Genomic DNA, 12642 nt, shown 5'->3' on the forward strand with positions numbered 1-12642 from the left:
AAAGAGAGAGGAGTAAGAGGGTGAGGTGGGGATGGGAAACCAAGACTATCCTTGTGTGACACATTTAAATGTTTGTCAATGAATGATGAGGTGTTAAGAGATGAGAAAGAAAATTAAGTGCTTAGAGTACTGAAAGGACTGAAAAATCACCTTGGGCCTGGGGAGCTTGGGGTAGTTTCAGAGAGGGGTCAAGATTCTGAGGACTATCACAAGGTAGATATTTGAAAATGGAGCACCCGGGAATCCCATATTTGGTACTACAAGCGAGAACTAACAGGATAGGAGGGAGGGTGAACTGGGCTAAGGGTGAAGGAGAAAAAGCTGGACTAGTAGGTGGGGATGGATTGTGATGACCTCAAATGCCCGGGTGCGGGAGCCAAATGCCCATGGGAAATCCATGTAGTGAAAGAATGATTTTGGAGGAAATGTCTCAGCTTATATTAGAGCTGCCTCTGAGGATACCACTACCTCCTGCATGTCTCTACCTTGTCCCTATAGCCGCTGGGACTGATGCCCACACAATATCAGTTCTCCAAGAGAACTGAACTTTTCTTGGGAAATAAGGGGGTTCAGTGAATAAGGCACCTTCAAAAATAGCCTTCATGATTGCTGTGACACAAATGACTTAGGATAACGGCATGGACTCAGAATCTGTCAGATGGTGCCTTAGGCCTCCTATCCCTGAATGAGACACCACCACAGCAGACAGGATGATAAAAGGGGTACTGGGTTACAAGATGTCCTGACCCATAAATCCCTCTTCAAGTCACGAGATCAAGACTGGCTTGGCAGGACGAGGGGCAAAGCTTCCAAGACCTTTTCCTTCAAAGCTTCTGGTGAACACAGAGTCACTGTGAGGGGGACTTTCAATAGATAGCTTGATCCACCCGCCTGTTTCTTTGACAGAAACCCACTTTCCCTCTTCTGTTTTAATGCCACATGTGTCAGGGCATTAAGCAGAAGACTCTTCTAGTGCAAACACTTTCTTCTCGGCTTCTGGCTCATGGCTACAGAGCCTGTGGGTGTGGCAAGGGTGCCAGAGCCACCAGGGTCTTAGAAGGTGAGACGGTAGCAGGTGACGGTGCCTGGGGAAGAAGAGGACTTTAAATGCAAGTATTCCAATCATTTATTCACTTATCTCATTGTATTGTGTGCATTTCCTGCCGATTTCTCAGTTCTTTTGGGGATGAGGCTGTGTACCATAGTAAGCACAGGCTTTATGCGTTCTTAAAAAATAAACAGGTGTAGATGTGTTGGTGGATTAAGACCAAGAAGGGGAAGAGGACCCTGGAAAAACTTGCTGTAACTAAGACTTAGGTTCTCAAACAGCATATTTGAATGGGGCCTGTGACATGGCCAGAGATGCAAAGGGCAAGTGAGTCGTTGTTAGGTGCCCTTGAGTCGGTTCAGACTCATAGCGACCCTATATGACACAGTAGAACTGCCCGTAAGGTTTCCAAGCAGCGGCTGGTGGATTTCAACTGCCGACCTTTTGGTTAGCAGCCAAGCTCTTAACCACTATGTCGCCAGAGCTCCAAGTTAGAGCAAGTGAGTCAGTAGCCAGATATTTGGAAACCTCTCCAGGATGCGGGGTAAATTTATGCACAGGTGTGCCTGAAGCCTGAGTCTGAGCATTTTATAACACGAGTACTAATTTCGCTTTGGGAGCGCCATGAAGCCTTCTATTTTGAGACTGAAGATGGTCCCTGGGAATGATAAAGAGCTCTCGCTCTTTATGCTGAGAGGGCCACAGAATCCATGTCAAACTATCTTAAGACAAGGGACAGAGCTAAGAATGGAGACTAAGAGGGAGACAGCTATCCCTGTCCTTCTTTCCAAATACCAGGGACACACTACTGACATTTTGATTTTAAAATAAATTCTTACAGGTAGATAAGGTTTTAAGGGAGTCCAAAGTGTTTCATTTGTGCAGCCTGGTGGAGGCTCTTGCCTAGAAATCTTAAGGAAGAATTCAGCTTCCATCTCCCTACAGGCTAGGGGTGTTTGAGTTGCAGCCCAGGGTGTCACCAAAATACCATTAGTGAAAGAATCAACCATCCATTCACCCACCCATCCATCATTTATCCCACCAACCAACATTTTTTTTTTTTTGAGCGCCCATCACGTGGCAGGTTCCATGCTGTGTGCTTGAGTTGCAACAAAGAATAAAACTGTCCTTACTACTGTATATCAATGTGTTGGAGATGGAGGAGACAGATGAAATAAGAATAGCAAAGCTTTGATAATTGTTGCAGCTGGGTGATGTGTACTTGGGGGTCCATTATACTACTCCTTCGACTCTTTGGTATGATTTTTCCTAATAAAGTTACATAATAAACTGTTGATTGTCTGAAGAGAGCTAGAAAGAGAGATGGTATTAGTGGAGCAGAAGCCCTTGGGGCAGGGTGGGGAAGAGGTCAGGGAATAGCTCTTGGCAGAGGATAATCCTGCCTCTGGAAACCCTTGATCAGATTGTTAGGAACTCAGAAACTACAAAGGCTTCAGGTGCGGGTTGGGAAGTGTCATGGGTCAGGAGGAACTAGCTGTCACCACATCGCTGTCTCTTCACTTACCCCACTTTTCCTTCCTCTTTGCTAAAAGTCAGATATTCAGATTCAACCAACATTTCCAGAGCACCAACTATGAGCTGAGCTCTGTACAAAGGCCTCAGTTAGATTATGCCTGCACCATTTTTACAGAGGAGGGAACTTTGAGCAAGTCACTTGACCTCCCCGAGCTGACTCAATTTCTCCCTCTACGGAAAAGGTACAGTAAAACCTTGTAAGGTTGTTGTAAGGATCAGAGACCCTGACTGTGAAGATCACGGCCCCGAGCGAGGGCTCCATAAATGGCAGCCATCATTCTTCTGGACCAAGTGCGGGCGCATCCTCCGGGGCGCGTCTCCCGCAGGGTCCCCCGGGACAGGCGGGGCCCGCCCCCGCCGCGCCCACGGCAGGTGGCCCAGCATCTCGGTGCCCACGCCTGGAAGTGAGCGGGGAGCGCGGGCGGGTTGGATGACCAAGGTCTTCCCTGGAGGATCAGCCGTCCCTCCCTCCAGGCGCGCGGCGCAGGTGAGGTTTCCGGCCCAGGCCACAGGGACGGCGACCTTTAGAGAGGTCGCGGCCGAGGGCGCAGACCGCGGCCGGGAAGGGGATGCTAGGGGCTCCCTTCCCCCGCCCAGGTTCGCCCCAGGGCCGGCTCCGGGGCCCGCGGGCTGCGCGCTCTGCGGCTGCGAAAACCCGGAGAGGCGGATCGGAGCGCGCTCCCCGCGCTCGCAGCCAACTCCTCCGCGGTCCGGCCGCCCACCTGGGCATGCTCAGTGCGGCCGCCGCGCCGCCGTCCGCCAACTAGGAAGCTCGCGCTCCCGGGCCTTGGGGGCCAGAACGCCGGCGGCGGCGAGCCGGCGTCGCCCGCCGCCCCCAAACACGGGCAAACTTCGCCGCGTCCCCGGAGCTCGCCCCGACGAGACGGAGCCCTGACGGAGCCAATCCAATCCACATCCCCAACCCCAGCCCGAATCCTGGAGGCTGCGGCTGCCGGAGCGCCCCCGCGGCCGGCCCTGCCCGCTAGCTGGTGACCAACAGGTAAACTGTTGGCCGGGGGGAGGGAGGTGAACTGTTGGGGGGCGCTGCGGCCGGGGGAGGGCGCGGGCTGGAGGAGCCCGAGACGCCCGCGGGCCGGCCGCCCCCGCCCGCGCTTACAGCCGCCCCTCCCCAGCCCTCCAGCCCCTGGAGGGGCAGCAAAGGGTTAAGTCGGCCCCGCGCCACCGTGAGCACGGCCCCCTCCAGCCGTCGCTGCCGCCGCGACCGCCAGCAGCGCGCCTCGGCGCCTGCCCGGAGCTGCCGAGGGGCACCCGAGCCGCGGATGCGCCAGCGGAGCCCGGCGGGCGTCCAGGAGGCACCGGCCGCGTCCCCGCCGCCCGCATCCCTCTCTCCCCCACCCACTCCAGGTCTCCTTTCCCCGCACCGGCCGGGTCGGCGCCCAGGAGGCGGGGGTCTGCGGCGGGGGAAGGGTCCCTGCGGAGGGAGAGGGGCGGGGGCGGGCCGCAGCCTCCTCCCGGGAGGGGAGAGTCACTCTCGCCTCGGGCGAGCACTTGACCACCCGCCTCGGCGTCCAGAAAAGTTTTTTTTTTTCCTCCCGTGCCCCTCCCCCACTCCAGCCCGGCGCCCGGCTAGGGTGGGTTCGGGTCCATTGGTGAAAAAAGTCACACGTTCCCATCAGCTGCTCCTCCCCCTGGGGACAGGGTGGGGGGGCGGGAGGCGGGCGCCGCGCAGCTCCGGGCCGACCTCCAGTCCTGCGGCCGCCGGAGCCGTGCGCCCCGGAGCTGAGCGCCGCCGGTGCCCGCCGAGGCTGCCCCCATCAGTGCGCGTCTGCGTGTCGGGCAGCGGCTGCATCCAACCTGCTTTATTCCTGCCCGCAGCGCCACAGCCAGCGAGCGAGCGAGCGAGCGGGCGAGGAGGGGGAGCCAGGGAGCCTGTCTGCAAAGTGCTGCTCCCTGGTGCTCAGAGGCGGCTGCTCCAGCTCCAACTCTCATTCATTTCGCCGGTTAACATGAGAGATCATGGCCGCCTTCGGGCTTCTCAGCTATGAGCAGAGACCGCTGAAGCGCCCCCGGCTCGGGCCGCCCGACGTCTACCCGCAGGACCCCAAGCAGAAGGAGGTGAGGACGCCGGCGGCCTCGCCGGCACCCAGGGCCGCGCTCCGCAGCGCTGACCCGGGGCCAAGTGGGCTCAGCGGGCATCGCCGGGGCTACGGGGGAGGGCTCGGGGAGGGGGCTGGTGGCGGAGGCCGGGCTGGGGGGCTGGGGGACCCCGGCGGCGGAGACCGTGCGCCGGTCAGCCCGCTGGTTCCACTGGGGCGCTCTGTCTCCCGGGGCCGGGTCGCTCCTCCGCTACCGGGCCTCGCACGGCTCTGCTGGGCGCTTCTCGGGGTTTTTCCTGGCCGGAACCCTCCTGTTCGCTCTCTCGCTTCTGCCTGCTTATTTTCCTCCCCGCTGCTTCGGTAAATCCTCGTAAACTTTTTGAAAAATGTTGGAATGCAGTTCATCCGACCCCGAGGTCTTGCGTTTTGCGCCAGCTGAGCAGGAAAGTGGGGGAGGAGGGGCTGGGGGAGGGGGTTTTCCTGCCTCAGAATTCCCAGTTTGGAATGGAAGTCGCTTTTATCGAGGTGATAAATATTTAGCTCTCTGAACGTACTTTTGTATCTCCTCTTCCCTTAAAAAAAAAAAATCAATATTGAAGAGAAACACTGATTTTCGTCCCTAGAGGCTGGAGCCTGTTTTGTATATGTAAGAGCAGGCGGGTTACCTTGGAAGGGACTAGGTCCCAGGATTCCTTATTTCTTTGAATGAAATTAATTGGAGAAACCTTGACTTTTGCACCAGATAATCACTAGCTTCAATGGTTAGGGTAACCATGGCGTTTTGTAGCCGTGTGTGTGTTTGTCAGGAGTTCACAAGTAATTATGTAACTACTCTTCAGTTATAATGATTACCCTTGGCTACACAATTTGCCCAGGGACTTGCCGGTTTTTTTTTTTGTTTTTGTTTTTTCTTCTTTAGATCACCTGCTACCTAGTTTACTTTGAGAGTTTGCCAGCTGCAGCCCACCTCCTTCTCTGCTTTTTTTACCTAAACACAAACTGACCACATTTCAAAAACTTATCTTTCCGGGAATCTAAAACTCTCTATTAAAAGTTTATGGGTCCACTGACATCACAGAAAGGGCGTTGTACGTAAAGGAAGGAGGGAGACTTATAACTTCCCTCTTGATAAATCTGTTTCAGTAATACAGGAAAAATGCTTGTTCTGGTTAAACAGTTTTGTGAATGTGTCTGGAAAAATGAGTGATACCTTCTAGAGGTTTAGCACGTTAAATATGTTCTCACATCACTGGAGTGTTTTGGGTTGAAGCTGGGAAGGTTTTCATAGGTGGCTCACAGCAGAGGCTTACCATGAAGATGGGTGAATCTGATGAGGTTTTGTATATTTTTTCCCCCACCCATTTCTCTCTTTCCTACTACGTAGACTTAGAATGAAATTGCTCGGGACCAAGAGTAAAGAAAGTGAACCACTTAAAAATCATTGGCAGGAAATTCTTAAAGCTTTGGTGGGGACAGGAACATTCACTGGCTGATCTTTATCATCTTGCCACATCTTTCCAGAAGACAACATAATTGATAACATCTGTCCAGTTGTGGGATGGTGGCCTGGGATGCTACATGGGCTTATTTACCCCTTGCCTTTGAGTTGATTCCAACTCATAGTGACCCTACAGGACAGAGTAGAACTGCCCCGTAGGGTTTCCAAGGAGCAATTGGTGGATTCGAACTGCTGACTTTTTGGTGAGCAGCTGTTGCACTTAACCGCTGTGCCACCAGGGTTTACTGGGCTTATTTGGCAGTCATTATTCGGTTGACGCTCATTCACGATTTGGGCCTCTATGATTCTGGAAAGAATAATCTTGGATTTCATGGTCTTAAAACATTTTATAGAATTCTGGACGCTGAAGTGATCTTAGAGCCTACTTTTTATAACTTCCTTTTTGACAAAGGGAAACCGAGAGCCAGGAAAGCTTACGTGACTTAATCAAAGTGTGTGGCAAATAAGCAGGGGAGTTGGATCACCAAACCAGTATTTATGTTAAAACCAATACTGATTTGAGGGTGGTTTATGTTAGATTATGTTTTCTGATGTTATTCCCGTTCCTCCATGTGACCGAAGTTTTCTCTCTTTTGAGCAGAGTCGAAGTTATGTGTGGTAGGAGCCAAATTTGGATACAATGTGAACAGGTGCTTGGCTGTTCTTGGTGGTATCTGGTGAGCAGAGTGTCCCAAGCTTCAGTTATTTAAGCACCTCCCTGTAACACCTGTACTTGTTCTGATGTTTTCTTTAAATAACAACAACAACAGAAACCCCCATTGCTGTTGAGTGGGTTCAGAGCAGAACTGCCCCATAGGGTTTCCAGGGAGCAGCTGGTGGATTTGAACTGCTGACCTTTTTTGGTTAGCATTGTGCCACAAGGGCTCCTTCTTTAAATTGACTTTTAAAAAACTTCTTCCTAGGCAGTAACACACACAAAAACATAGATTTGATATATATCCATCCCCCTGGGTGGCACAGATGGTTAAGCGACTGACTACTAGCCGCAAGGTTGGTGATTCGAACCCACCCAGAGGTGCCTTGGAAGACAGGCCGGGCAGTCTGCTTCTGAAAATATGGAACAATAAATCTTTTAGCCTCGAATTCAGAGGGTATTAGGAGGGTAGGCTCTGGGGCCAGTCTGCCTGTGTTTGAATCCTGGCTCTGCTCCTTCCCATGCCTCACTTTCCCCCCTTGTAGAGTAGAGATGATACTACCTACCCTGTAGGGTTACCGGGACATTACATAGATAATCCATGTAAAACACTTGGAACAGAGTGGCAGGCAGTTAGCACCCAAATATTTGCTGCTATGAGCCTCAGGCCTGGCTCCTCTTTAGCACTGAGGTCTCAGCCCCCACAAGCTGCTCAGAGAGGCCCTTCCTATGTAAGTATATAATTTGTAATTATTTATTTGCATGTTGCTGGCTCCCCCACTAAGGGGTCAGTTTCATGAGGGAGGGCTGGGATGAAGTCTGTTCCAGTCATCGCTGAAGTACTTGGCACCTAGTCAGGTTAGTTCTTGGAATGCTGAGGGCACAAATATTTGTAGGAATGCATGAATGAATGAATAAGAAACTGGAACTCCGATGACTGAGGGATCCTGGGGAGTGTCTCAGTTAAGGCAGACAGGATCCTTGGAGCTTGATAGTAAACCCTAGAAGTTTAAAGGAAGAGGAGCTTGTCCCTGGGGTGGAAGAGACCCAACAACTTAAGAGTAAATGTTGTAGCAGCCTCACACGACGGTAAATCTGCCACGGCTGCTAACCAAAGAGTCGGCAGTTCAGATCCGCCAGGCGCTCCTTGGAAACTCTATGGGGCAGTTCTACTCTGTCCTGTGGGGTCGCTATGAGTTGGAATCGACTTGACGGCACTGGGTTTTGGGGTTATAGCAGATCACCAGGTCTTTCTCCCAAGGAGCCTCTGGGTGGGTTCAAACTGCAGATCTTTCAGTTACCAGCTGAGCACTTAACCAGTTGCACCACCAAACCTGTTGCCATCGAGTTGGTTCTGACTCATAGCGACTCCGTAAGACAGTGTAGAACTGCCCCATAGGCTTTTTCAGGCTGTAGATCTTCAGGGAAGCAGGCTGCCACATCTTTCTCCCGAGGAGCCACTGTGGGTTCAAACCGCTGACCTTTCAGTTAACAGCTGAGTGCTTAACCACCGTGCCACCAGGGCCCTTTAGATAGTAAATACCTTCAGGGAATCAAATGAGTTAGAAAAATGGGTTTGGGCAATGGCAATGGTGGGATTTCCAAGCATAAGGAACCATAGAGCCCCACCAGCAGGGTCTAGGGGTGGGGAGGGTGTAGGGTGTTGTGCAGGGCAGGGGGCTGCTCAAGGACAAGTAGAGCAGGATTCAGGGAGAGCTGGGGGGAGGGGTGTCGACGTGTGGGCACCCCAGGCCAGTGGTTCTCCAACTTTAGAGCATGTCCTAATGACCTGGAGGCCTTGTTAAAACACATTGCCAGCCCCCGCCCCCGCCTCCAGATTCAGAGGATCTGAGGTGGGGCCCCAGAATGTACATTTCTAACAAAATCCAGGGTGACTTGATGATGCTGGTGTAGGACCCCATTTTTACAATCCTGACCTAAGAAATGAAGGCTTTCAATTTTTCAGGGGCTGGAGAGTCCCCTGGCCCAGGGTGGGCTGAATGAGACTTCCCTTCTGGCCAAAGATGCAGAAGATGGGTTTAGCTGCCAGCTCAGCTCAGTTGGGCTTTCCCAGCAGGTGTGCCCTCTCTTAGCCCAGGTCTAAGGGAATGAGTCAGGAAGCCTCCCTCTCTCTCCAGTGGCTTTCCATTACACGAGGAATAAAATCCAACCCCCTACCCTGGCCTTCGAGGCCCTTCCACCCGGCCCTTGCTTACCTCCACAGCTGCTGCCTGGGGCCAGACAGCCTGCCTCCGAGTTCTGGCCCCACCACTTGCTACCTGTTAGAGTCGGATTCCTCACCTCTGCACTGGAGTTCATACTTGTTTTTACTTCACTGGGGGTTGCCTGGCCGGGAAGATTCAGTGAGCTCCTGTGCCTGGTTCATGGAGGATCCTATTATTAGCATAACCACTCCCTTGTTAAAGGAGCCCATGGCTTTCTGTTGTGCTTATAATACCATCCACAAGATCCTGGCCTTTGGGGTCTGGCCTCTGGGCCTCTAGTCCCGCCTTCCTGACTCTTCACTATGAGAAGGACCCCTGCAGCCCACAGGCCCAGCTTTTTTGTGGCTTGGTGCGTTCTGTGACCGCTGCTCCTTCCCCCACATGCTTTCCACCCTTTGGCTCTTAGCTCAGGGACTCCCCTGTAGGGAGGCCTTTCCTGTAACCTTTCATACCTCACCCTTGTTGCTATTAGGTGCTGTTGCCTCGATTTTTGACTCACAGCGAACCCACGTGACAGAGTACAACTGCCCCATAGGGTTTCCTAGGCTGCAATCTTTTTTTTTTGCTGGTCAAAAAGAAGCTGTATTTTTAATAAATGTTCGTAGATTATATTCCAAAAAAACTGCAGCAAACCACATTTCCACCAGAGCCGTATGAGAGTATCTCTTTTCTTGAATCTCCGCCAGCGATCTGTGCTATACCTTTTTAATTTTTGCCAGTCAAATGAACCAAAAGTGGTATTTCAGTTTTCTTTTTTTGTTTTTTATTGTACTTTAGATGAAGGTTTACAGAACAAACTAGCTTCTCATTAAACAATTAGTACACATATTGTTTTGTGACATTGGTTACCACCCCCACGACATGTCTACACTCTCCGTTCTTGACCTTGGGTTCCCTGTTACCAGCTTTCCTGTGCCCTCCTGCCTTCTTATCCTTGCCCCAGGGCTGGTGTACCCCTTTAGTCTCATTTTGTTTTATGGGCCTGTCTAATCTTAGGCTGAAGGGTGAGCCTCAGGAGCGCCTTCATTACTGAGCTGAAAGCGTGTCTGGGGGCCATACTCTCAGGGTTTCGCCAGTCTTCGTCAGGCCAGTAATTCTGGTATCTTTTTGTGAGTTAGAGTTGTGTTCTATATTTTTCTCCAGCTCTGTCTAGGACCCTCTATTGTGATCCCTGTCAGAGCAGTTGGTGGTGGTAGCTGGGCACCATCTAGTTGTGCTGGACTCGGTCTGGTGGAGGCTGTGGTATTTGTTGTCCATTAATCCTTTGGAGTAATCTTTCCCTGGTGTCTTTGGTTTTCTTCATTCTGCCTTGCTCCAGACAGATGGTTGCTGACAAGCTTTTAAGACCCCAGAAGCTACTCACCATAGTAGAATGTAGAACACTTTCTTTATAAACTATGTTATACCAATTGAACTAGATGTTCCCTGAGACCATGGTCCCCACATAGGCTATAATCTTTACGGGAGCAGATTGCCAGGCCTTTCTTCTGCAGAGCCGCTGAGTGGCTTCGAACCACCCTTGGGCTTAGCAGCCAAACACTTAACTGTTGTGCCAGCGGGCCTCCTTCCCTCTTCCATTACCCTGTGTTAGTATGGTTTGTAGGGCCTGTTGCTACCTGAAATTTGTTGTTAGGATGCTTGTTCTCTTCTCCATAGACTTTTCCACACCAGTGTGTAAGCATCGGGAGAGCAGGGGCTTGTCTGCGGTGTTCACAGTTGTGAACTGTCTGCCCGGTATTAGACTAGCTGCTCAGGAAATATGCCTTCAGTAGATTAAAAAAATGCAGAAGGAATTTTTAACCAGCAACTGTGAGTATTTATAACTTTTAACTGTCCCAAAGCTTGTTTTGTTTTGGCAATCCTGTTAGTTTTCTCGTTTGCGTCTGAAACTCTTAAAACGTATAACTGCTTGTTTTAGAAACAGCCGGGGAGGCGGGGAGGGGGGAGGTGAACATTTGTTTCTTTATGAGCCAGGAGAGGGAGGATGTTGGTCAAGTTGCCAGGGAAGAAAGGACAAGTTGACCAATTGCCTGGGAGACCAAAAGGCAGAGATGGCTTGGAAGACATTTGATTCCAGAAAGCTCCTCCCTGGATTAATTGGCTGGGCCTGGGGCCCTATCACAGGCCTCCCTGAATCCCAGTGTCCAGGGAGGGGCCTCTGGTTAATCTGTGCCTTAGGCGACCCCCGGGGCTGGGTGAGTATAGGAAGCGCTGGGCCACAGGTCCTGTTTCTACCTACGGCTCACACAAGTGTTGCTCCCCAACTTTGTGGCCAGGGAGGAAGCGCCCAAGTGGTTGTCATTTTTCAGGATCTGCCTGCACCTGCAACATCAGCACAGATGCTTGTTAAAAGTGCAGATACAGTGTGTCACCTTCACCCCAGACCTGCCAAGTCTGAATTCTGAGAAAGAGGCTTGGCAATTTGCATTTAAAACAAGCTTTCTAGGGGATGCGTGAACTTACTGTGTATGAGGACCCTTGTTTAGTTTGTGTCCTTATCTGTAGGGAATGTTATAAAGTGGACTCCCCCTTGCTCCCACCTGTTCCCTACTATTTGAAGTATTAGAATCTTTTAGACAGATGATACTATTTGAAGTATTTGTACCTTTGGGAATTTGAAATTACATTTCTCAGAAGTTTCAGAAATGCCTAATACCTTTGTGCTTAGGAAAAAAAGAGCTGTGGATGGAGCTGTCTTTATTTTTTTCTCTCCATTCTATCCTAGCGATGACTGCATAATATTTAGTGTATCTTGCTAGTTTGGAAACCCTGGTGTCGTAGTGGTTAAGAGCTCTGCTGCTAACCAAAAGTTGGCAGTTCAAATCCACCAGCTGCTCCTTGGAAACCCTCTGGGTCGGTTCTCCTCTGTCCTGTAGGGTCGCCATGAGTTGGAATTGATTCAATGGCAGCGGGTTTGGTTTTGGTTGTTAATTATTGAGTAGCCATCACACAGTATCTGGGCCTTTGCTCCATTGGTTAAAAAAATAGTGCAAATACCAAAGACCCTCTCGCGCCTGAAGTTCTGTTCTGCTGACTCTCCTCCTCTCTGGTTTAATGAGACGTATAGGAAACTAGGCTTGGTTTTTGTCAGTTGTGCGTGGTTTATAGCAGAGTAGAACCCCATGTCTTGGTCCTGAAATAGCCACCGTTCCCTCGTGCATGGATGGGAATGCAGGAACAGGCTTTAGTTTCTCCCATTAGGTGAATCTTTGCATTTGCTCAGGGCTGCGGGGTTTTACGTTGACTGAGGGCCATCAGCGGGGCTCTTGGAGACTGTTAAATTTAAAGCTGTTAATTTGGGGTGCAGCCACCATCTGTTAGCCTATCGGATATTTGGGGCTGAAGCCTGAGGGGAGGAAATGTGATCCTTTAGGAAGCTGGAGGACCCCCAAGTGAGGCCTGGGAGGGCAGACTGGGGGGATGAGTGCTAGGTAGGAGAGGATGAGGGTGAGCTAGGAGTCCAGGGATTTTCGTCGAACCTGTTAGAAGTGCTGCCTGTGGGTGCATGTATGTGTGTGCAGTGCATACGTATGTGTGAAAACAAAGCAGAAATAGAAGAGTGGAGCAAGGGCAACTTGGGAACCCCAGGAAAGGCAATGTATTTCTTTCCTTTAATGAGGTTC

General features: G+C 51.2%; 1 protein-coding gene across 14 annotated transcripts in view; it reads left to right on the forward strand.

The window, feature by feature from the left end:
• Positions 1–2414: 2414 nt before the first annotated feature.
• Positions 2415–12642, forward strand: part of MED12L (mediator complex subunit 12L) — a 352938-nt gene continuing 342710 nt past the window's right edge. For 4 of the 14 annotated variants that reach the window (XM_064275605.1, XM_064275602.1, XM_064275604.1 and 1 more), the window contains exons 1-2: positions 3375–3584; positions 4421–4660. In XM_064275605.1, coding sequence (XP_064131675.1) covers positions 4562–4660 — 99 coding nt within the window. In that variant the 5' untranslated portion in view covers positions 3375–3584; positions 4421–4561. Of the gene's footprint in view, positions 2767–3372; positions 3585–4330; positions 4661–12642 lie in introns of those variants that run through there. The other 10 variants (XM_064275606.1, XM_064275598.1, XM_064275603.1 and 7 more) reach the window with 7 other exon arrangements.

This window comes from Loxodonta africana, chromosome 23 (genome assembly GCF_030014295.1).
Source record: "Loxodonta africana isolate mLoxAfr1 chromosome 23, mLoxAfr1.hap2, whole genome shotgun sequence".
NCBI classification, from domain to species: domain Eukaryota; kingdom Metazoa; phylum Chordata; class Mammalia; order Proboscidea; family Elephantidae; genus Loxodonta; species Loxodonta africana.